Consider the following 23,396-nt stretch of genomic DNA (forward strand, 5'->3'; position numbering starts at 1 on the left):
ACCAGGATTGTGAGAAATGCAAGTCTATTTGGGGGAAAGAAATTCCAGCTTTTGAAGTTGTTTTCGTTTCAAAAGGTTTGACACTGACCCCTTAATTTTGTTTTAATTTTTCATGAGTTTTTTTTTTTAAATCCTCCCCTAAATTTTGTATTAAAGTGGTTATCGACATTTTTCATTTGCTCAAAACTTGGTTTTTGGTCAATTGAAGATTTTGTAATGCTGTTTTGGGGAAAATATTGAAAAAAGCGCACGCCTATGTTTAATGACATTGTTCACTAAAAAGTGGTTTGTCAACAAAAAAATTAATTTAACAAAAAAGCAGACTTGCTCTAATTCTTTGGGTGGATGTGACATTATCTAATTAAAATATGACCATGCAAATCATCGTTGCTACCACCACTGTTATATAGTTGCAACCAATCTTATACAAAGTGTGATGCATGGCCAGAAAGGGTTAAGCATCCTGCAGGATAAATGACCCAGATTCAATCTTTAAAAACATGTTATAAAAGTATATAAATGGTAGTTAGGGCCATTCCATGCTAGATAGGCTAGAACTTTGAAATGCAAACTTGTATTAGAGGTGATACCAATTTTATGTGTTTACTTATATCATGTAAACAGACAGATTCAGAGATCAAAAAGGAATATTATCATTTAGATGAATCTTGGGTGAAATAATGTCATTGTCTACAGGTCTCTTTAAAGTATGTGATAGACTGCCTAATGGATAAATTTCCATATGTTAATCTGTGCAGCTAATTACCAGTGATGCTTAGGAAATAGGTCTACTTCAAAATCTCCATAATTGCCTATTGTTCGCCTGAGGACTTCAAGCTGTCAAAGAAGACCTGAAACTGTGTAAGAACGTCTAGGGTCCTGATCCTTTTTATCTCAGATCTGCTTGATGCTTCATGCAGGGGAAACTTAAACCCAAGATTGAGATCTCTAGTCCTAATCTGGAATCACCCTGACTATGAACATTGAACTATAAACTATGGACTATTTCTGAAAGAACTCTTTGCAACTACAAAGCTCACCATCTCTTCAATGAATCTAATCTCAAGAACTGTACTCATGTTTGTATGTATATGGAACTTTTAACCAATACTCTCTCTCTTTTCTTTTTTAATACATTTTAGTTTAGTTCATGAGAATTGGCTGTAAGCGTGTCTTTGGGTAAGATCTGGAGTATTCATTAACCTGGGAGGTAATGTGTCCGATCCTTTGGAATTGGTAGAACTTTTTTATATGATGAATAAGATTTTCAGTAATTCTCATCATATTTGACTTGGGTGTCTGGATGGAGGCCTTACGACTGGGTTACTTTAAGGGAACTGTGTTGTTGGCTTCTGGGTAACCAGTGAGGTATTATAGAAGCTGGTTTGTGCTTGCTTGGTAAATGGAAGTATTGGAATATCCACCAGCTTTGGGGATTGTCTTCCCCATTCTTTGCAGTTCACCCTAATTGAGTGACCTCAGTTGGCTCCCCTGGGACTCCGGTCACAGTGGGATAGGAGTGCACATGGGATTCAGGAGAGAATCCTGTAATCTCTCTGTCTGCATACAGTTGTTTTAAGTAGTCCCCTCTTTCTTCTCCCCCCACGCACACACATTGGAGCACTAAGGAACGAGGCAGCAGAAGATGGGTGTTGAGCACCTGATGGATCGTTCTCAATGTCATGATAGAGGAGCTTCATTGGCCTCTTCATTAGAAGGTAAGGCTGTAGGGTTGATGTACTGCCACACCATGATTCAAAAATCGAGAGTCCGGCCCCAAAAGATTGGGAGTGGCTTAAATATCATGAGATTTTTTTAAAAAAATACATGTTGAGTTATTTGCTTGCTGGTTGTTGGGCTTTTCCCTAAAATCATGAGGGCAAGTAGCTTCCCCTTCTTTTGGCATGGAAGCTGAGATTCTGACGTCGTCATATAACCTCAGCAGCTAGGTCTTTGCTTTCAGAGCAGCACCAAATACCTCAAGACACAGGATAAAATTGTGAGTTGGCAGTGCTTGATTTAGAACGAAAGAGGTTGGGGTCTATGACGGGAGGGGGTGGGTGAGGTTCTGTGGCCGACAACGTGCAGGAGGTCAGACTAGATGATCATGATGATCCCTTCTGGCCTTAAGTCTATGAGCCTATATGAGAACTCCAGCCTGAGACAAGGAGAGGATATGAGAGGGTAGTTTGCTAAGGAGGGGCTAAATTCTTTTTGCCTTACTAGGCTCTGAATCCTGTAAGGCATGGAGCGCCTCTTGCAAAGTGCCTCCTATTGCCTGGTGGCCTGAATGGGAGCAGAGCGGGCTCAGTACCTTGCAAGACCTGACCCCTGACTAGTCCAGCCTTCGGGCAGCAGTTTCTGGCCAGTGGGTTGGCTTTTGCAGAGAACTCGCTCCTGTAGGAATAAGACTGTCAGTACAGACTGAAAAGATATAAGGGAACTTGGCAGGCAAGATACTGATCACACAGTGACTGAAGCAGGAAGTTCCATTTGAATACTTTCCCTTGACCTAGATATCATTTAAATGATGACTGCCCAAGACATCAGATGTCTAGCAAGGATTCAGTATCTGTGAAATATCTGCTAACGGAGATGAAGATAGACTTCCCTTAACTCAGGAAGTCAGAGAAATTAATCTGGTGGCGGTCAGGGATCTCATCTTTTCTTTCTGAAAGAAGCGGGCGGCTTGGCAGATCTGTGCAGACCAGGAGCGCAGTGAAAGAGTCAGCCCAGAGACACAGCCACAGGAAAAGAGCTGTGAGACTCGGCAATCCACGTATAAAACCAGTTGCCAGTGGAGGGGAGCAAAGGACCAGGGAACATTTTGGACCATCCCAAGTGACTGGAAAGCCCTGTAGTGCAAAGCCTGAGGAGCTGGTAAGAATGCACTGCTTGGGCTCCTTTTGAAGGATAAAGGATGGATAAGCTAGCAGCTGTTTAAATTTGTCTGTGTAACTGACCCCCCCCCCCCCGCCCCTTTACTGAGCGCCTCACAACACCCCGTGAGGTTGAGAAGTACTGTTATCCCCATTGTACAGATGGGGAACTGAGACTTGCGTGTACATCCAGACTGCGGTCACAGCGTGTGAAGGCAGCTCGAGCTGACGTACCGAAGCTCGCTTTAATCTCACTAGTGCGAGCTTCAGCACAAGCTGTTGAAACTCACTCGGATCCCTCCGTGATACCCACGGGGCCAGCCCCGCTGCCGCGTCTGGCGCCTGACCTAGCTAGATGAAAGCTCATAGCATAGCGTCTAGCTCCGATATGCTCAGCGACTGCCGTCTAGGCCTACCCCAAGGATAGGGCTGCACTGCAGGTTAAGATGTAACTGTAGCACAGGGGGGCGTACTTTCGTCTAGTGAGTGTAGATAATAACGGCAGTGAAGACATGGCAGCACAGATCCTGACACGGGCCAGGAACCCCAGTCTTCAGCGCAGGTACCTTGCGCTGAAACCCCCTGGGGCCATATCTTCTCTGCTATTTCCCCCCTCATTTGCTAGATTAAAGCTAATGGGAGTATGTGCTGCAATCACACCTGAAATTGAAGTGTAGACATACCCAAGGGATTCACTTAATGTCATCTAGGAGGTTCGTGGCAAAGCCAGGAACCAAAGCTGGGTCTCCAGTGTTCCTTGCTCTGCCACAGACCTCCCGAATCACTCATGGTACAGCTACGCTTCAATTTAAAGTGTGATTGTAGCACCCTAATCACAGAATAATCTAACCTCTTCCTAACTGGAGTGCTTTGCCAGGTGCATGATATATTAATATGTTCGTATTTCTCCTATAGAAATGTGCAGCATTTATTTTAAAAGCAGTGCGCAAATTACTTACGAGCTGTCTTGAGGCTAAGGGCCTAGGAAAAGGGTTTAACCGTATGTTGATCATAAGCATGTTTTTCAAGTTACCGTTGTAGGAGACATTTGGTACTGTTGCTATACTGATCTGAGTTGCCCTGGAACATACAACATTCAGGTGGCCTCCCAGCATTTATTCATATTGCTGAAGTGATGGCTGAATGGTTGAACTGTAGAAGTCATGTTGGCTTGTATGCAGAGCTGGTCAGAAAATGGGGGGCAGGTTCCACTGAAAATCTTGACTTTTTGGCAAAAAAAGTAAAAAAAAAAAAAAACCCCTGAAATATTTCAGTCAAAAATTGAAACGTTTTTGTTCATGGTCTTGAGAAAAAAATCAATTTCCTCCAGAAAGCACTTTCACCAAAAATCTACTTTAATCAAAATCCAAATTTTCCATCAATAAAAAACAGTTTTGATGGAGAAATTTTGACCAGCCCTACTTTAGGTATTCGTTAAACTTCTTGGGAAGAGAGGAACGTCAGCATTGCTTAAGATGAAGTGGCCAGAAATGGAGGAGGAGAAGATCTCTTAAAATGCACCGTTGGAAGTAAAATGCAGAGAATTCACGTAGAATTTGGAGGAATCTTTTGGCTTCCAAGCCTGGAGTGCCCTACTCATAATAGCTATTGACTGGCAGTGAAATAAGATCCCAATCTTGGGTACAAAGCGGTACAAACACAGAGCAACATTATCTGTTGAACTCGTTAGTGCCAAGATTGCCACCAGTCTGTGCTGCAGTGAAGTTCTTTCATATAACCTGTCACAAAGCATCCCTAATGAAACATACCTTCAAATAAACCACAAAAGAACTAACAGATTTCTCTGCTAAGGAAAAGGAGCCTGTAGGGGATAGCCTGCCAGGCAAAAATTCTGCAAGGGAAAACTTCCTGAGCTCCTGCAACCAGAGTCCAAACACCCCACAGGTGAACTAAGCCCTCCTATTAATCTACCCCAATTAAGCCCAAGAGGAAACCTTGTAAAAGTGAGCCCAGGTACACTCTGACCTTCTCTGGCTCATAGCTGGCTCCTCTGCTGCTGTCTGATATGATGTAGCAGTCCGGTCTGATCTTTTGTTTACACGTCTATCTTTTTAAAACCTAACTGTACTTGAAGGATAGGTGGCAACTACATTATTTAGCCTCCGATCATAGAAAGATGGTGCAAGTTCTTGTCTCGGAACTTTCTGCCCATATGGTAGGTTGGCCTGGCAGCAGCAGCAGCCTTGGTTTGGAGATTAAGACTAACCATAATCACCAGGTTTCTGAAAGGGTTAAGCCCATGGTGTGGGACATTGTGCTAATATAAGGTGAGGGGATTCCTAGTACGCCTGTACTCCTTGACTGGATTTCTTGAGACCCGCCTTCCATAGAGTAACCCCATCCCAGGAAGCACACTCCCTCTTGGCACACACAGAGGGAATTTGGAGACACTGAATAATAGATCCTTGCAGTTCTACAGCAGCAGCCATCTGAGTTGCTCAAAGCACTTTACAATGTAAAGCCCTGATCCTGCAAGCTACACATGAGCACTGAGCTTCGTGTGAGGGGTGGGTAAGTATTATCATCCCTATTTCACAGATGGGGGCACTAAGGCACAGCCTTGGTAAGGCCCCAACTTTCAAAAGTGGCCACCTTTTCTGGGTGCCTCAAGGTTGGATGCCCCAGTTTTAGAAATCTTGGACCTGATTTTTCAAATGCTGAGCATCCTATCCACCGACTGGAATTGTGGGTGCTTAGCATTTCTGAAGATCAGGTCCCTAGGCATTGAAGCTGGACACCCAAACTTATAGGGCACTTCTGAAAATATGGGTCTAAATGATTTAACAATAGTCAAACAGTGACTGAGTGTGTGTCACAGCTGGATAGAGAACCCAGGAGTTCTGTGCTTTATGCATAAGAAACTAAGATAGTTGGTGACAGGTTTCAGAGTTGTAGCCGTGTTAGTCTATATCAGCAAAAACAAGGAGGAGTACTTGTGGCACCTTAGAGACTAACAAATTTATCTGGGCATAAGCTTTCGTGGGCTAAGACCCACTCCATGCATCTGATGAAGTCGGTCTTAGCCCATGAAAGCTTATGCCCAAATAAATTTGTTAGTCTCCAAGGTGCCACAAGGCCTCCTTATTGTTTTTGCTAAGACAGTTGGGTTCATGAATGAGTGCAGACTCGACTAGCCTATGATTTCCACCTGATAACTAAAGGTGAATTTTCAACAGGAGTATTGGCAACACATGTCAAACAGCAGATCTCTTGGAAGAGAAAGTTGATGAGCAGGTAAAATTCTGTGTTTAAAGACAAGAAAAAAGGAGAGAAAAAAGAAGACAATAGTTAATGTCTGAGTCTTTAATTAGTTGATCCATAGCTTGCCACTTCCTTTTCAGAACTCGTTAAGATTTGTCTTTTTCTAGTACCTTCCGTCTGATGATCTCAAAGGGCTTACCAGACACTCATTCTTTACATGGCAGCCCTGTGAAGGCAGCACTGCAGCCTCACCCCAGGTCTAAAAACCGCTTGTGCACAGCGGTGTGAGTTCAGAGAGTCAGGGGTTAAGAGGACCAGGCAGCTCCTTGAAAAAGGAGGCCGAGGTAGCAGAGGACTGACTTAGCGAAGGACTGCTGTTTTTCAGAGAGGGAAACTGAGGCACGCAGCGGCGGCGTCACATGTTCCAGGTGACGCGCGAGACCCGGCGGGGGAGATACCAGCGTCGGCGGGCCCAGCTTCTGCGGCCGGGAGGAAAGGAGGGCTTGTGGCACCCGGGACGAACCCAGGGACTTCCTCTCCGAGGCCTGCCTTTCCCTTTCCCTTCCCGCGGCTACGGACTCACACGGCCGCTCCTCTGACCGGGGGGCGAGCCCGGGGCGGGGAAGGGCCCGGCGGAGGCCAGACGGGAGCGCCCCTTCCGATGTGGGCAGTCCGCGCTCCGCCCTCCGCCCCGGAGCCCGCGGGGGCAGCGCCGGCGGCAGATCGGAGCGGGCCGCGGCCCGGGCGGCGGGGAAGCGCAGCGGCCCTCGGACGGGTAGGCGGGGCGCCTCCTTCCCCCTCCCTGCGCGGCGGAGGGACCCCAGCCGGGACGCCCCTTTGCAGCGGGGGGTGCCGCGACGCAACGCCCCTGGGGGGAGATGCATTGGGCCCCCCCCCGCATTGGGCTACGTGCAGCTGTGGGGGGACGCTGCCGTCCTCCCTCCCTGCAGGCAGCGGCTGGACCGGCTGAGCGAGCGCCCCCCCCGCAAGCTGCCGCCGGTTCTGCCCGCTCAGCCGCTGCTTTTCCCGGGCCGGCTGGGCTGCAGAGAGCGGCCCCTGGGCCGGGCCAGGCGCTTTTGCTTCTCTTACGCCCACCCTGTGGTGCGAGCCGGGCGGCGGCGGGGGGGAGCCCCGCAGCGGCAGCTGTGGATGCTGACCCGCGGCTCTCCGGAGCCAAGGCAGGTCACCCCGGCTGAGCCTTCCCGCGAGCAGCCCCTTAACCCGTGAGAGTCTGCAGGACAGGGAACAAGCAGGCGGGATTGCCAGTCCCAGGAGTTCAGAAGCCCTGCCTGGGCCCCCTCCCCGAAACAATGAGATTACGGGGAAATAATGACGGGTCTCAGGGTAGCAGCCGCGTTAGTCTGTATCCGCAAAAAGAACAGGAGGACTGGTTTCAGAGTAACAGCCGTGTTAGTCTGTATTCGCAAAAAGAAAAGGAGGACTTGTGGCACCTTAGAGACTAACCAATTTATTTGAGCATGAGCTTTCCTGAGCTACAGCTCACTTCATCGGATGCATACCGTGGAAACTGCAGCAGACTTTATATATACACAGAGAATATGAAACAATACCTCCTCCCACCCCACTGTCCTGCTGGTAATAGCTTATCTAAAGTGATCATCAGGTTGGGCCATTTCCAGCACAAATCCAGGTGCTCGTGGCACCTTAGAGACTAGCAGATTTATTTGAGCGTAAGCTCTCCTGAGCCACAGCCCACTTCATCGGATGTATCGGACCCCGCTGCACTCGGACGGGAAGGCGGGGCTCCTTCCCCTCCCTGCCCAGCGGAGGGACGCCAGCCAGGATGTCCCTTTGCAGCGGGGGGAGTTTAGCAACTCAAGGCGCCTATGGGAAGATGCATTGACCCCCCCTAGCTCAGGAAAGCTTATGCTCTGATAAATTTGTTTGTCTCTAAGGTGCCACAAGTCCTCCTTTTTATAAAAATAATATATTTGAGGTGGGTTTTCTTTCCTCTTTGCCTTCTGGTTTCTGAGTCTCTAGGGGGCACCTAGATTGGGCTTTCAAGCTTTTCTGTGCCGTCATGGGGGCTAGACTTTTTTTTTTAATGAAAACTGGGATGTTCACATGACTCCAGGAACTGGGGCTTTAAGAAAACCACCACTCATGATAAAATCACAACGGTTGTGTATAGGGGAGGAGTGATGGTGAGTAGTTTAGTACTTAGGTAAGTGCTGAAATGATGAGAACATTTATGAAATCTGAGATAAAAGTAGGAGAGCTGTGGGTGAGCTATAGCAGGCACTGTCAGGGGTAATAAAGAAGAAATATGCAGGAAAAAGGGACAGCAAGAAGGCATCTCCCAGGCAGGAAGCAGGAGCGCATTGCTGGGCAGTCAGTAATGGGGTGAGAGGCAAAAGAATCAAATAAAAACTTGCAGCTGGTGATTTTATTTGTGTAACAGTACAGTGACTGGATACAGAGCATACTCCAAGCAGAACTGAGAAGTAATTTTGCAGAGATATACGTGTGGTTTTGTGCTTTACGTTTCAGTACACTTCCCATGTATTCATTCTCTTGCATCCTAATTTACATGGAAGCATAATTAAATGAAAAGTTCCTGCGTCAGTATGCAACACATGTACATGAATGTATGGTTCGTGTGATCATCACAATAAAATCCTTATACCAATCTGCCGTCTCTTATATTAGCAACTGCAGCTAATTGCTGTGGTTAAAATAACAAATTAGTTTCCATTATAACTCCTTGTTTTGCCATACACTGGATAATTCAACTTTTGGGTTAGATTTTTCATGCTTGGCTTCTGTCCCCAAAACGAGGGTTTCCCTCCCCCCCCCCCCAAGTTTGAGGTAAATCCCTCCATCTGTTTGAATATCAGTATGGAAAATTGTTATTTTAAAATAATGCATTATATAAAGTTTATCGTGTTTAGAGCTGGTAATGAGGAAAAGAATCACATTTTTTTTAAATGGTTTTACTTTTTTTCCAGAATTTTGAAATTTGGAATTCACAAAAAATTTCAACCAGCTTCTATGTTGGGTCAAAAAATGGAGTGGGTGGGGAAGGAAATTGGCCAAACTTTGTCTAAACTTCCTTTTTTGTGTTTAAGAACGTAAGACCGGCCATATTGGGTCAGACCAATGGCCCAGCTAGCCCAGTATCCTGTCTTCCAATAGTGGCCAGTGCCAGATGCTTCATAGGGAATGAACAGAACAGGGCAATTCATCCAGTGATCCCTCCCCTGTCATCCAGTCCCAGCTTCTGGAAGTCAGAGGCTTCACCCAGATCATGGGTTTGCATCCCTGACTATCTTAGCTAATAGCCATTGATGGACCAATCCTCCATGAATGTATCTAATTGTTTTTGGAACCCAGATATACTTTTGGCCTTTACAGCATCCCCAAGCTGTGTGTTGTGTGAAAAAGTACTTCCTTTTGTTTCTTTTAAACCTGCTGCCTATTAATTGGGTGACCCCTAGGTCTTCTGTTATGCGAAGAGGTACATAAAACTATTTCTCTGCACCGTTCCTGATTTTTAGACCTCTCTCATGTCCCCCTTTAGTCGTCTCTTTTCCAAGCTGAACAGCCCCAGGTCTCTTTAATCACTCCTCATCTGGAAGCCATTCCATCCCCCTCAGCATTTTTGTTGCCTTTCTCTGTACCTTCTCAATTCCAGTATATCTTTTTTGAGATGGGATGACCAGAACTGCAAGCAGTGTTCAAGGTGTGGGAGTACCCTGGATTTATATAGTGGCATTATGATATTTGCTGTCTTATCTATCTCTTTCCTAATGGTTCTTAACATTCTGTTAGATTTTTTGACTGCTGCTGCACATTGAGTATAAGTTTTCAGAGAACTATCCACAATGTCTCCCAAAATCTCTTTCTTGAGTGGTAACAGCTAATTTAGAATCCATCATTTTGTATGTATAGTTGTCATTATGTTTTCCAACGTGCATTGCTTTCCATTTATCAGCACTGAATTTCATCTGCCATTTTGTTCCCAGTCACCCAGTTTCGTGAGATCCCTTTGTAACTCTTCACAGTCTACTTTGAACTTAACTATCTTGAGTAATTTTGTATCCTCTGCAAACTTTGCCACCTCACTGTTTGTTTTTGTTTTGTTTTACAAATGTCAAAATTATGGTGAAATTTTCAAAATGTAAGAAAAAAATCTGACCTGCTGTAATAGTATTATATCAAACTAGGGTTGGGCTGATGTTTCCTTTTTCTGCAATAGGGAGTCTAGGGAATTATTTGAAGTCTGGAAGGTGGGTCTCGGTGCAGCAGCTCGTTGGGTCAGAAAGATGCCTGCTCCAACATCAGAATTTTGGAACTACGTCCCGGAAGAAATCCTCGTCCATATATTTTACTACCTGTCTCTCCGAGATAGATACACAGCCTTCCAAGTGTGCAAACATTGGGCCGCAGCTGTTTCCACTAGCTCCGTGTGGCATTTCACAGAGATCAGGTGAGAGGAGGTATTTTCTACTGTTTGTAGGTGTCTGTGCAGTCACGCATGCAGCATCTCATATAAATCTCAGTACAACCTATTTATCTTAAAGTAGTGTTCTTCATTCAAAAATCGCATTGCTGATTACAGCCTAGAGGTGTGAGCATTTATCAACCATTGGAACAACTTACCAAGGGTGGTGGTGGATTCTCCAGCGCTAGCAATTTTAAAATCCAGATTGGATGTTTTTCTAAAAGATCTGCTCTAGTTCAATTCGGAATTAATACAGGGAAGTCTGATGGCCTGTTATACAGGTCAGACTAGATCAGTGGTTCTCAACCTGGGGTACATGTGGCAAGCAAAGGTCTTCCAAGGGGTGCATCAACTCATCTAGATATTTGCCTAGTTTTACAACAGGCTACATAAAAAGCATTAGCAAAGTCAGTACAAACTAAAATTTCATACAGACAATGACTTGTTACTGGAACTAGTGGTACTGGGGGTGCTGTCGCACTCCCTCACTTGAAGTAGTTTCCGTTGTATACTGGGTTTACAGTTTGGTTTAATGGCTCTCAGCATCCCTGCTGTACAAATTGTTCCAGCCCCCCTGCTTGTTTATACTGCTCTATATACTGCACGTTGAAATGTAAGTACAATATTTATATTCCAATTGATTTATTTTATAATTATATGGTAAAAATGAGACAGTCAGCAGTTTTTCAGTAAGTGTGCCTGTGACACTTGTATTTTTATGTCTGACTTTGTAAGCAAGTAGTTTTGAAGTGAGGTGTAACTTGGGGGTATGCAAGAGAAATCAGACTCCTGACACGAAAAAAGCAAAGGAGTACTTGTGGCACCTTAGAGACTAACCAATTTATTTGAGCATGAGCTTTCGTGAGCTACAGCTCACTGCTGTAGCTCACGAAAGCTCATGCTCAAATAAATTGGTTAGTCTCTAAGGTGCCACAAGTACTCCTTTTCTTTTTGCAAATACAGACTAACACGGCTGTTACTCTGAAACCTGACTCCTGACACGGACACAGTACTCTGGAAAGTTTGAGAGCCACTAGGTTAGATGATCACAATGGTCCTTTCTGGCTTTATAATCTATGAAACTATGCAAGTAACAGTACCTCCTACATGTATCGGCTGTGTATGTGGTAGAGAAAATAGGGTTAGATTGTTGTTTTTTAAAGAAAGCATTAAGAATCATAAATCAAGGAAAGGGATAAGTCAGGACATTAGATGTGCTTTGAAAAGTGTCAAGGAGATACCATCATCCTACTCATCACCTAGCTTTGATGTAGCGCTTTTTGTCCGTGGATCTCATGGCGTTTGCAAAGGTGGCCAGTGTCGTTATCCCCACTTTAAAGAGTGGGAAACACAAGCCCAGAAAGGGGAAGATTATTGCCCTGGGCCACACAGCAGGAAGAGCTGGGAATAACCCCCAGGTCTCCTGAATTCCACTCCTATGCTCGTAACACTAGGCCACATTCAGGTGCAAAGAGAAAGCTTCAGCCAAGGTCACTGGAATGATTATCATGGTGCTGCTGAAGCTGGTGATCTGAGCTCTAGTGTATGAGATGGAGTGAAAAGGGAGTTTGGGACCGGGACTCACCTCAATCTGTACATAGTGACCGAGCCCCGTAACTAACTGTATTGTTGTTGTTCTCTATTATTTGTATTACAATAGCACCTAGTGGACCAGCCCGAGACTGGGGCTCTGTTGTGCCATACACCGTGTAAACACATAGAGAGAGAGAGTCCATCCTGAATATCTTATTATCTAAATAGACAAGACCGATAAAGGTTGAGAGGAGAAACAGAGGCATAGAGCATGGAAGTCACTTGTCCAGGATCACACAGCAAGTCAGTGGCTGGCTTGGGAGTAAAACCCAGCTCTCCTGACTCCCAGCCTAGTGCCTGATCCTCTAAACCAAGTGAGAACAAATCTCTAAGGCAGTGGAGAAGATAAATAATAAGTAAATAATAATAAAGGACAGTGATCCAAAGTATAGACATTGTGCTCACTTGTTGCAGCTCCAGCAAAACAGCTAACTTGTGTTTATAATGCTCTTCCAGTTGTGATTCGGAGAACGAGGAGGGCATGCTGCAGAGTTTACACCAGTTCCTGAGCCAGATCAAACACCTGAGGATTGTGTTTGATCAGTCCAAGGAAATAAATCGGAAGAACGTCACCCACATTCTAGACATGTTGGCCAGGCAGAACTACAAGCTGCAGAAGCTATGCATCATGTGCAAAGGTGAGAACCCTTATTTCTACTCCGGCCAGGACATCCTTCAGAGCATACGAAATATATGCCAGAGAGAAAACCAAATAGACCTTCAGCATATTGATTTCCGGAGAATGCCGTTCACCCTGGATGATGGGCTTGTTGGACTCATAGCCGCCAGCAGCCCAAACCTGCATAGCTTGTTCATCAACAATCGCACTCTGGTTTGCAACGTGAAGCCAGAAACCATTCAAGAGGTTCTGACTGTATGTCCTAAGTTGTCTACCTTGGGAGTCTATTATGCCAGCCTGTCTAACGATGTGTTTGCGGAACTGATCAAGCCAGAGAGAGGGGCTTTCACACGCTTAGATATTTTTTGTGAGCGCTTGGACAAATATATTCCAGTCATCTCTGAAGAGCTTTGGGCTGCCGTGATCCAGAAGCATCCTCAACTCTGCGTAGACCTGGAGTTTGATCACACAGTCCCTGCCTGTAAGATACCACGAATCCTAAAGCCCAATATACCCGTGGGTACCTTACAACTGAATACTTTTACGTACATGGTGAACCAGGTTAGGTTTGTCACCAGCAGTTACAGCAGGACCTTAAAGAGGCTGGTGCTCCACACGACTCCCTCGGATGATTTGAACTCCTCGCTAATAGACCTGGCGAGGAAGTGTGTCAATCTAACAGAGATTCATTGTTACTGTGTGGTTAGTCAGGAGGTGATAGATACCTTCCTCGTACACTGCCCCAGTCTGAAACGATACACTCTAAAGATTACCAAAGAACATCACCCCTGGAAACCGACAGTAGTTCAGTGATGTACCTGTTTGACTAGTAGCTAGTTTGGAAAAAACGTGGATACAAAGATTCCAAGTGAATGGAGTTTGAAATTTTAGGGTAATGCCTCAAAAACCACATCCCATACTACGTCGTCGTCATGATCATCATCAGGAATCCCTCAAAGTCGAGGATGATTGTCTTTTCATGGATTGTCTATTTCAAATTATCTGTGGATCTGCTGATGGCTGATAAGGCCTATTCTGGTTTTGGTTTTATTTCTTGATTTATGATTTCATAGGGGGAAAATCGAGCTAACTTTAAATTAAACCAGTTTGTAAAAACAAATTCCTCATTTGGTTTGGGTCTCATGTGGCAAGTTTCACGCTGATGGAATCTGGGGCAAAGCTCTCTGAAGCCAGAACTTTCTTGGCAGCCGATTTTTCTTTGCAGCAAGCACAGCTGATTGATCACAGCAAAACCACATTAAATGTCACGCCCATCAAAAAACCACCCTCCCAGAACTCATAGTAATTTACCTTGTCCAGACACCCCTTCTCACGCTTTCAGATGCCCTTCACTTCCGCCTCTGTTCAGAGCAGCAGGGAAAGAGTCACTAAAAATTCCTCCTGGTCATGTGGCTTTACTGAGAGGCAGCTGAAGGCGAGAAACCAGCCCCCCAGTTTAGCACTGCTGTAATCCTAATACCAGGAGCAAGGAGTTAAAGACAGAAAGGGTAAAATCTGGCATGATGGTAAATCACTGAGGCTCAGATCAAACTTATGTCTGAGAAAGTACATTTCCCTGTGTGCTGGAGTTGTACCTCCCCTTCAGGTTTAGGAATCAATGTTATTGGCCAGAGCACTTGCCAGTCCTATGTGCCTGGGTTAGCAGCAGAAGGCTGTAACTGAGTGCTAAAGAAGGAATTGTCTGCTCTCATCAGATGACTCGGTGAACCAATCAAGTGGGTTTAGGGTTGTCCGTTTCAGGAGATCTCTTTGCTCTGACGTGAAATGGCTTTCCATGCCTCACAGTGAATGCAGAACTGTGCACCAAGGTATAATCATTTATGTTCTTCATAAAAATATAACATACAAGTCACACAAGGTAGCTGTAGAAAAGCGCATCCCCTAGTCCTGGTCTTGGGCCCAATCATGCCCTCTTTGAAGAGCCACAAAAAATTACCAGGATTGTGAGAAATGCAAGCCTATTTGGGGGAAAGAAATTCCAGCTTTTGAAGTTGTTTTCGTTTCAAAAGGTTTGACGCTGACCCCTTAATTTTGTTTTAATTTTTCATGAGTTTTTTTTTTTAAAATCCTCCCCTAAATTGTGTATTAAAGTGGTTATTGACATTTTTCATTTGCTCAAAACTTGGTTTTTGGTCAATTGAAGATTTAGTAATGCTGTTTTGGGGAAAATATTGAAAAAAGCGCACGCCTATGTTTAATGACATTGTTCACTAAAAAGTGGTTTGTCAACAAAAAAATTAATTTAACAAAAAAGCAGACTTGCTCTAATTCTTTGGGTGGATGTGACATTATCTAATTAAAATATGACCATGCAAATCACTGTTGCTACTACCACTGTTATACAGTTGCCTGGTGCATAGTAGAGAGAGATTTCTAAAGCTTGATTTGGTTTGAAATGATCCTGGGCTCTGATGACATTGTCATCAGGTGCCCAGGAAACAACATGTAGTGGACTGTGTTAACACAACAAATAAAGGGTGAGACTGTGGTGCTTTTACTTACCCGCGGTGAGCAACAATTCATGTCGCATGGAAGCCAATGAGAGTACTCTCGTGAGTAAGTGCTCACCAACATGAATAAGGGCTTCAGAGTCTGGGCCAAATGAATCCAGCTGCTCATAACTAGCAGTGGGTGAAACACCTGGAATAATAATAAAGCAGATTGTGGCATCTGGGGCCTATCTATTTTCGTCCTCTATTTTCACCCAATCCAGAGCTGTTTATCCAAAGCTCGCTGCACTCTGGGATTCAGGTAATGTGGGACTCAGCTTTGGTTTTGCCCAGCCTGAATAAGGTTTGGCACACTTAAAACCGGCCTTGATTTTGCCTATCTCTGGGTGCCAACATTCAGAACAAGGAGTCTCCTAACTAATGTTTAAACTCAGTACCTTCACAATCCAGTGTCACTGCTTCCTGGCATCCTGCAAACATGCCAGCCAGGTGTTTTCTTAATTCATTCCAGTGATTTGCTAGCCTCCCAGCCTAAGGTGTACAGCGTGTGTTCTCTTTGCATGACACTGCATGTTTATTCACAGCATTGTGCGATCGGCTGCAGTGCATTTTAATTCTGTGCATTGTTCTCTGGGGCTGGTGATGCCGTTGCATTGTGCTGAGTTTTTAAGAGTGCGAACAGCACTGCTGATGTGACTCAGTGGGGGCCTACTCTCAGCTGGACCTGGATGAAACTAAATGGTTCAGTCTCCCTGTGACCCACACGCACGGCGAGACAGGCATATTGAAAGAGATGGAGTTAGTGTAACTAAAACATTGAAAAGCTATGCAAGAGTCACCCAGTTCCCTGGCAATGGATGGATACTCCAGTAACGTGCCAGCATTCCTGACTAAACTGTGGACGCTGGTGGAAGATCCTGAAACAAACCATCTAATTTGCTGGAGCACTGTGAGTACAGCTAATACTGGAGGTCACTTAAACCGCACATGTCAGCAGGACAAAAACAAGTCCAAAGTATCTAAAAGATGATATTCTGTAGCATTTATCTAGCACTTTACATTTTCAAAGTACCTTGCCAGCATTAGCTGGTTAACTAAAAAAGACCGAATGTTCTTTAGAGAGACTTTTATAGATACACATTTGTGTTGGAGAGGCCAAGATTTTCCAAGTGACTAATGACTTGGGGGGAGGGGTGTCCTTGATTATTGGGTGTCCAGCTTGACACCTTAAATGGGCCTGATTTTCTGAAAATAAGTACCAACCCTCTCAAAATCAAGCTCCTTTAAGGCATCTCAAGTTGGGCCCCCAAATCACTTGTCATTTTTACTAAGCACTTGAACTAGTATGTATGGTGGATAAGGTGACATGCATGTCTATTGGCAGTTTGTCTATTTTTATTTTTAAGAGGTTTGTTTTTATTTGTGTGATGTTTCTTACTGTTTATCATTTGTGGCTTTTAAACGCTAAGTGCAATTAAAGGACTAACATTGTTTGACTCTATAGCATTTTGAAATCCTATTGTGCACTTGACTTTATTAACAGTTGTTACAAGTAGACATGATTTATTTTTTAGCAGAGAGTCATCCAAGATGATGTGTTTATAAACTCACTTTCCACAAAAGGAACTATAATTAAAGCAGACTTCCAAAAAAAACTATTTTGATGCCAGTCTCTTTGTCATGTTTTTAGCTACTGGAACATTGTTCAGCACAGTTTTCATTCAGACTGCCTGGGATGGGATGTAAGTTGCATTTCTATCTCTAAACAGAAATTGAGGGATAGCTGAGTGGTTTGAGCATTGGCCTGCTAAACTAGGATTGTGAGTTCAATCCTTGAGGGGACCATTTAGGCATGTGGGGCAAAAAAATTGCGGATTGGTCCTGCTTTGAGCAGGGGGCTGGACTAGATGACCTCCTGAGGTCCCTTCAAACCCTAATACTCTATGATTCTATGACAACCTCCCTTCGAAGCCTATTCCAGAGCTTAACTATCGAGATAGAAAGTTTTTCTAAATATCTAACCTAAATCTCCTTTGCTGCAAATTAAGCCCATTGCTTTTTGTCCTACCTTCAGTGGACATGGTGAGCAATTGATCCCCATCTTCTTTGACAGCCATTAACATAGTTAAAGACTGTTATCAAATTCCTCCCCTCCCACCACGAGTCTTCTCAAGACTAAACATACCCAGTTTTTTTAATCTTTCCTCGTAGGTCAGGTTTTCTAAATCTTTTATCATTTTTGTTGCTGTCCTCTAGACTCTGCAATTTGTCCACATCTTTCCTAAAGTGTGGCACCCAGAACTGGACACAGTACGCCAGCTGAGGCCTACCAGTGCTGAGTAGAGTGGGACAATTATCTTCTCTGTTTTACATGTGACATTCCTGATAATACACCCCAGAATGATATTTGCCTTTTTTTCAGCTGCATCACATTGCAGATTCATCTTTGATGTGTGATCCACTGTAACCCCCAGATCCTTTCCAGCACTACTACTGCCCAGCCAGTTAGTCCCCATTTTATAGCTGTGCATTTGATTTTTCTTTCCTCAGTGTAGTACTTTGCATTTGTCTTTAATCTTGTTGATTTCAGACCAATTCTAAAGGTCAGTTTGAATTCTAATTGAATTCCTGTCTTCAAAAGTGCTTGCAACCCCTCCCCCACAAATTTTAGAAGCATACTCTCCACTCCATTGTCCAAGTCATTATTGAATATTACCGGACCTAGGAAAGACCCCTGTAGGACCCAGTTAGATACGTCCCCCTATTTTGGTAGCAAAGCATTGATAACTATACTTTGAGTATGATGTTTCAACCAGTTATGTACCCACCTTATTGTAATTTCATCTCGACCATATTTCCCTAGTTTGCATATGAGAATGTCACGTGCAACTGTGTCAAATGCCTTACTGAAATCAATATATATCCTGTCTACTGCTTCCCTGCATCCATTAGGCCAGAAACCCTGTCAAAAAAGGAAATTAGGTTGGTTTTGCATGATTTTTTCTTGACAAATCCATGCTGTCCATTCTTTATTATCCTCTAGGTGCTTACCGATTGATTGATTAATCTTTTGCTCCAGTGTCCTTCCAGGTATTGAAGTTAGGCTGACTGGTCTATAATTCCCTGAGTCCTCTTTGTTTTCCTTTTTAAAGATAGGCAGTATGTTTGTCTTTCTCCAGTCCTCTTACACCTCACCAATCCTCCATGAGTTCTTGAAGATAATCTCTAATGGTTCTGAGATCTGTTCAGCTAGTCCCTTCAATGCTCTAGGATGAATTTCATCAGGCCCTGCTGACTTGCATATATCCAATTTACCTAAATATTCTTTAATGATGAAGCTATGTTGGCCTCTTACTATTCTTCCTATCTTTCCTTTGCATGGGGTAGTTTGCTGTTGCACCTTTAATATTGTCTCTTTGAAAAACTCCCAGCTCTCCTGAACTCCTTTTTTCCATTAGATTTTTTTCCCAGGGGACCTTACCTACCAGTTCTCTGACTTTGTTTAAGTCTGCCTTTTGGAAATCTACTGTCCCTATTCTACTGTTCCTTTCCTAAAAATCATGACATTTGTCATTTCATGATCACTTTCACCCCCCCAAGCTGTCTTCAACCTTCTGATTTGCAACCAGTTCCTCTGTGAGTCAGAATGAAGTCTAAAATGGCTGTCACCCTGGTTACTTCCTCCACCTTCTTGTTGGTTGGCACATACACTCAGCTTTGTGTCCCAGCATGCATGGCTTTGCCATACTCATGTCTGCACAGAAAGGAAGCCTTGAAGTCGAAGTCCCATGGAAGCAATCTGTCTAGGTATAACTACCATGCAATAATAATATATAAGTTTTCCTCAGTCCATCTCAAGGCACCTTAGAAAGGAAGTCCATATCATTATCTCCATTTTGCAGTTGGGGAAACTGAGGCATAGAGCAGGGAAGTGACTTGCCCGAGGTCACCCTGCAAGCCAGTGGCAGAGCCCAGAATAGAGCCCAGGTTTCCTGAGTTCGGTATCCTATCCACTGGATCACACTACTACCCCATACTCGCCACAATTGCATCTCAACCCCATTGTATCTGATCACCTTATTACACCTTGACAGTCATGTCTCTAACTAATTAACTCCATCTGGCCACCTCCCATTTCATTGGCTCGCACATGCCTCTGGGGATTCCAGAATTATCGTGTGAATTTTTTCTTTTCTTCCTATCTTCTCTGCAGAATGGCACCAGCTTCCACGTTTTTGATCAAGGTCAGTTTGCCAAGGAGGTGCTGCCTAAATATTTCAAACACAACAACATGGCCAGCTTCGTCCGGCAGCTGAACATGTGTAAGTAAAACTCCAATGCCTGAGTGCACTGTAATGGAGACATCATCTGGGAAAGAAGGGAATAAAATAAGCATAAGAATAATAGATACATTTAAGTATAAGAGCCAAGACCCAGGTATGACTCCGTTTTCCACACAGGCTCAAAGTGAAGGACACAAGAAAACTGAAATGGATTAAATTCTTTTTCTTAAATAATTTTGCCTTACCCTTCATATTAAGTTTTAGCATTTCTGAAGCAACTAATGTACAATAATATAAATGAGATCGTGCCAACTGTGTGTGGCCTGAATTATGTGTCTAAATGAAGGCCTTCCCTTGTAAAGACAGAAGGCTGTGCCCCATAGATAAAGAATTGTTATAGAAGGCTGCAGATTGATTAAAGGCTTCTGATGAATTCATAGGTCATGAGAAAGGCTTGTTATCAGAACGCAGGGGTGAGATTTCCTTGTGGTGTATTTATATTAGAGTACACATATATATATATAGAGAGAGTATATTAGAGTTACTTTAAATTATATGTTGTAAATTAACGAAGTTTCCGTTCCAAATTTTTCAGCTTATATTCAGTCTGATGACACATCATTTGTCATTTGCTTTATATAACATGTTACATCAGAATTTTCAGAAACCCTATTGGACGTTCTTGCCCTGTAGCAGAATCTTAAAAGCACGATCTTCACCCGTGCCCAGGGTTTGGTTGTACTGAGGACAATTCTCCTCCGTCATTAGTAGGAGGTCATTTTTGTTAGAAAACCAGTTTTTATTTGCCCCTTGACTGGTCACTTAATACACTTTTCCCTATGTTATATAGTATATTATGGCACAGCTTATAGTTCAGGCCAATATCAAAGAGTCCCAGGTATGGTTTAGATAAGTGAACACAAGCATCCAAGGGAAAGATTTTCAGAGGCACAAAGGGCAGCGAGGTGCCAAACTCTTGCTGAAAGTCAATGGCACCTACCTGATTTTTACCTTTGAAAATCTCATACTAAATCTCTGTGGTCAAAAAATCAGAGTGGAGATTTTGTAAGAACTGGTCTAGCCCTTCCTAGTATTTTGTTACTTCCAGACCTGCCAAAACTATGAAGAACAGCAGTTCATGGGGGAAAAAGGAAAACAGATTTGAAAATTTATTGGGTATTTTTCACTATGGCAGGTAAACTATTGTTATCAGCTGGGTGACACCTTGTCATGGGATTGAGACACTCTAGCGTGAACTCACCCTATAGTTAACACAATTGTAAGCATAAGCCTGACCTAAGTCAAAAGGAGTGCATCAACTGTCCAGGAGCTTTGCTGAATATCATTTTGGGGAAGGGTAAGTGCAGTGCTTAATTTGCAATGAAAGAGGTACTGGGGCTCAGGCAATTAGGTGCCAGGGCTCAGGTAACTTTTTTACTTGCATAACTGATGCAGCAAGCCCAGAGGCGCCAGGGCTAAGAACTGCCAGGCGTAGAGGTGCCAGGGCTCAGCGGGGCTGGGGGAGCTCAGAGCCAGCCCCGGCCCACCCTGTACCGGCAAGTGCCTCCTTCCCCCTCTCTGGGGTAACAGCGGCAGCCGGGGGCTCTGGCAGCGGTTTAAAGGGCCCTGGGTGGTAGCGGCGGCCGGAGCCCTGGGCCCTTTAAATCATCCCCAGAGCCCCGCCGCCGCTACCCCAGGGCTCCGGCAGCAGGGCTCTGGCAGTAATTTAAAGGGCCGGGGGCTCCAGCCGCTGCTGGGAGCCTCAGGCCCTTTAAATTGCGACTTGGGAAGTCGATCCACCCTGGTACGGCACGCTGGCTCTTGCCAGTAGGCTGTCCTGAGGCGTACCAGCTTACTTTCACCTCTGGGTATATGGCAGGGGGAGGGGGAAGTGAGGGAAGGCAGAAAACAAAGAAACTGAGAACCAACAAAAAAGACAAAGATAGAGAGAGAGAGAGAGAGAGAGAGAGGTCCAGAAGGACCAGCTGAGAGCTGACCCTGAAAGAAACCTTGAGAGAGGTTTATAGGTCTGGGGTGCAGACTGAAAAGGGTGCTCTTGGTACTGTGAGTAAAAGAAGTTGTTTCCTGCCATTTGATTCCTGCTGCATTCAGAGACACGGGGCTTTGCAAATTCTGTGTAAATAAACAAAACTGCACCAAAGAAATACCTGCTTACCTCCAATTTCATCTTCCAGCTGGAACACCCACAGGGCCCCAAGCAGTGACTAGCTATCTGGCTGATGAATCTTGCCCATATGCTCAGGGTTTAGCTGATCGCCATATTTGGGGTCGGGAAGGAATTTTCCTCCAGGGCAGATTGGAAGAGGCCCTGGAGGTTTTTCGCCTTCCTCTGTAGCATGGGGCACAGGTCACTTGCTGGAGGATTCTCTGCTCCTTGAAGTCTTTAAACTACTTCAATAGCACAGACATAGGCGTGAGGTTTTTTGCAGGAGTGGTGGGTGAAATTCTGTGGCCTGCATTGTGGAGGAGGTAAGACTAGATGATCATAATGGTCCCTTCTGACCTAAATATCTATGAATCTAGCTGCTAGGGGCAACACTATCACTGGCTGTCTTTGTTTTTAATGCATCGGAAAGGTATTAATATTTTAAAGCACCGGTTGAAGTTCCACAGCATTTCACGTGTCCCATTCCTAAAAATCCTCAAGCAACTACAGAACATGTGATCTGTGTCGTGAGCGTTTTTTGGGTAACAAAATATCCCACTAGTAGGTGCTGCATTTAGGGGGTGAAATTCACCCCTGTGCAGAGGCCAGCACAACACCTATGCACTTGTATGTCCTATTTTGAGGTCTTAATTAGAATGTAAGAGGTGCTTTGCCCTTGTGCTGGCCCTCTGTCTGGTGATGAACTCCAGCCTTAATTACATTTTTATTTTTCACACAAGCTTTTCAAAGTGAAGGTGGGCTGCGGAAGTTCGCATGAGGATTAGAAATGGCCCTTTCGACTGCAGGCCGGCAGTTTAAACTCAGCCTAGGTTAAAAAAATTCTTTCTATCCAAGATCCATTCAGTAGTCCATGTGGAATGAGTGCTAATGGGCAAGTTGGTAACAAACAAGGGCCACCATCATTACAACTGGCTCTAATTAGCAGCCCCATTCAGCAGAGAGGTGCCGGGTTGAATTGATTGTAGAGACTGTACTACCATCTCAGGATCAGGTGCCTCCTCTTTGGGGTTTGAGGCATATTTGTCCAAACAAATTAGTGTTTCAGGCCCATCTCTGTGACTGGCATGTTAAGGACCATGTGAGCTAACCAGTGAAGGGTTTGCTCCTTGCCGCATATTTACAATATCTAGGACAACACTCAGGCAGAAATTGGGAGCAGGGAAAAGGAAACTACACTTGAAAATCAGTGGGTAAGTGCGGGAAAGTCTAATTCAAACATTGGGATTCTTTGTTCTTCCCAATCTATATGCTCTACATGGTTCTCACCAGTTCTGTTTACATTTAGATGGCTTCAGGAAAGTGGTAAATATAGAGCAGGGTGGCCTTGTCAAGCCTGAACGTGATGATACTGAGTTCCAGCATCTTTATTTCCTACAAGGCCACGAACACCTCTTGGAACACATCAAAAGGAAGGTGGGAATTGAGTGACAGCTGCACCTGGGGCGCTGATGTGCGTGGGGTCTAATGGTGCCATTAGAGGAATGGGCAGGGTGATGGAAGGCTGCTAGAAAGCTTGCACCATTAGCTAACCTCACTTCCTAGAATTGCTGACATTAGGGATGTAGAAGGCCGGGGTAGATCATCTAGTTCAGCTCCTTTGTGCTAGTGCTGTATTGATCCTTTTTTGTACTTTTTTGTCCAGTTCAGTATTTAAAAAAGTACTTTTTTGTCCAGTT

At 44.4% G+C, this 23,396-nt stretch overlaps 2 protein-coding genes across 3 annotated transcripts in view; both read left to right on the forward strand.

Moving 5' to 3' along the window:
• Window positions 1–6,208: 6,208 nt before the first annotated feature.
• Window positions 6,209–15,300, forward strand: FBXL8 (F-box and leucine rich repeat protein 8). 2 transcript variants are annotated; one of them, XM_077831057.1, is made up of 3 exons: window positions 6,209–6,876; window positions 10,321–10,551; window positions 12,616–15,300. In XM_077831057.1, exons 2-3 carry the CDS (start codon window positions 10,388–10,390, stop codon window positions 13,589–13,591), a joined length of 1,140 nt encoding a protein of 379 aa, XP_077687183.1. In that variant the 5' UTR covers window positions 6,209–6,876; window positions 10,321–10,387; the 3' UTR covers window positions 13,592–15,300. The 2 variants fall into 2 exon arrangements, with proteins under 2 accessions (XP_077687183.1, XP_077687184.1); XM_077831058.1 differs by having other exon boundaries at window positions 6,209–6,529.
• A 136-nt stretch (window positions 15,301–15,436) lies between these two features.
• HSF4 (heat shock transcription factor 4) overlaps window positions 15,437–23,396 on the forward strand; it is a 34,638-nt gene continuing 26,678 nt past the window's right edge. The window contains exons 1-3 of the mRNA XM_077831059.1: window positions 15,437–16,198; window positions 19,463–19,571; window positions 23,006–23,133. Of these exons, the coding sequence (XP_077687185.1) occupies window positions 16,076–16,198; window positions 19,463–19,571; window positions 23,006–23,133 (360 nt within the window). The 5' untranslated portion in view covers window positions 15,437–16,075. The remainder of the gene's footprint in view (window positions 16,199–19,462; window positions 19,572–23,005; window positions 23,134–23,396) is intronic.

The sequence above is a fragment of the Eretmochelys imbricata genome, chromosome 12, assembly GCF_965152235.1.
Source record: "Eretmochelys imbricata isolate rEreImb1 chromosome 12, rEreImb1.hap1, whole genome shotgun sequence".
Lineage (NCBI taxonomy): Eukaryota > Metazoa > Chordata > Testudines > Cheloniidae > Eretmochelys > Eretmochelys imbricata.

What these genes read in the sequence shown, in the direction of transcription:
- FBXL8 (XM_077831057.1), top strand. Translation starts at nt 10,388, where the DNA reads ATGCCTGCTCCAACATCAGAATTTTGGAACTACGTCCCGGAAGAAATC. An exon ending in TGGCATTTCACAGAGATCAG is followed by an intron (nt 10,552 to 12,615) that starts GTGAGAGGAGGT and finishes ATGCTCTTCCAG; the next exon opens with TTGTGATTCGGAGAACGAGG.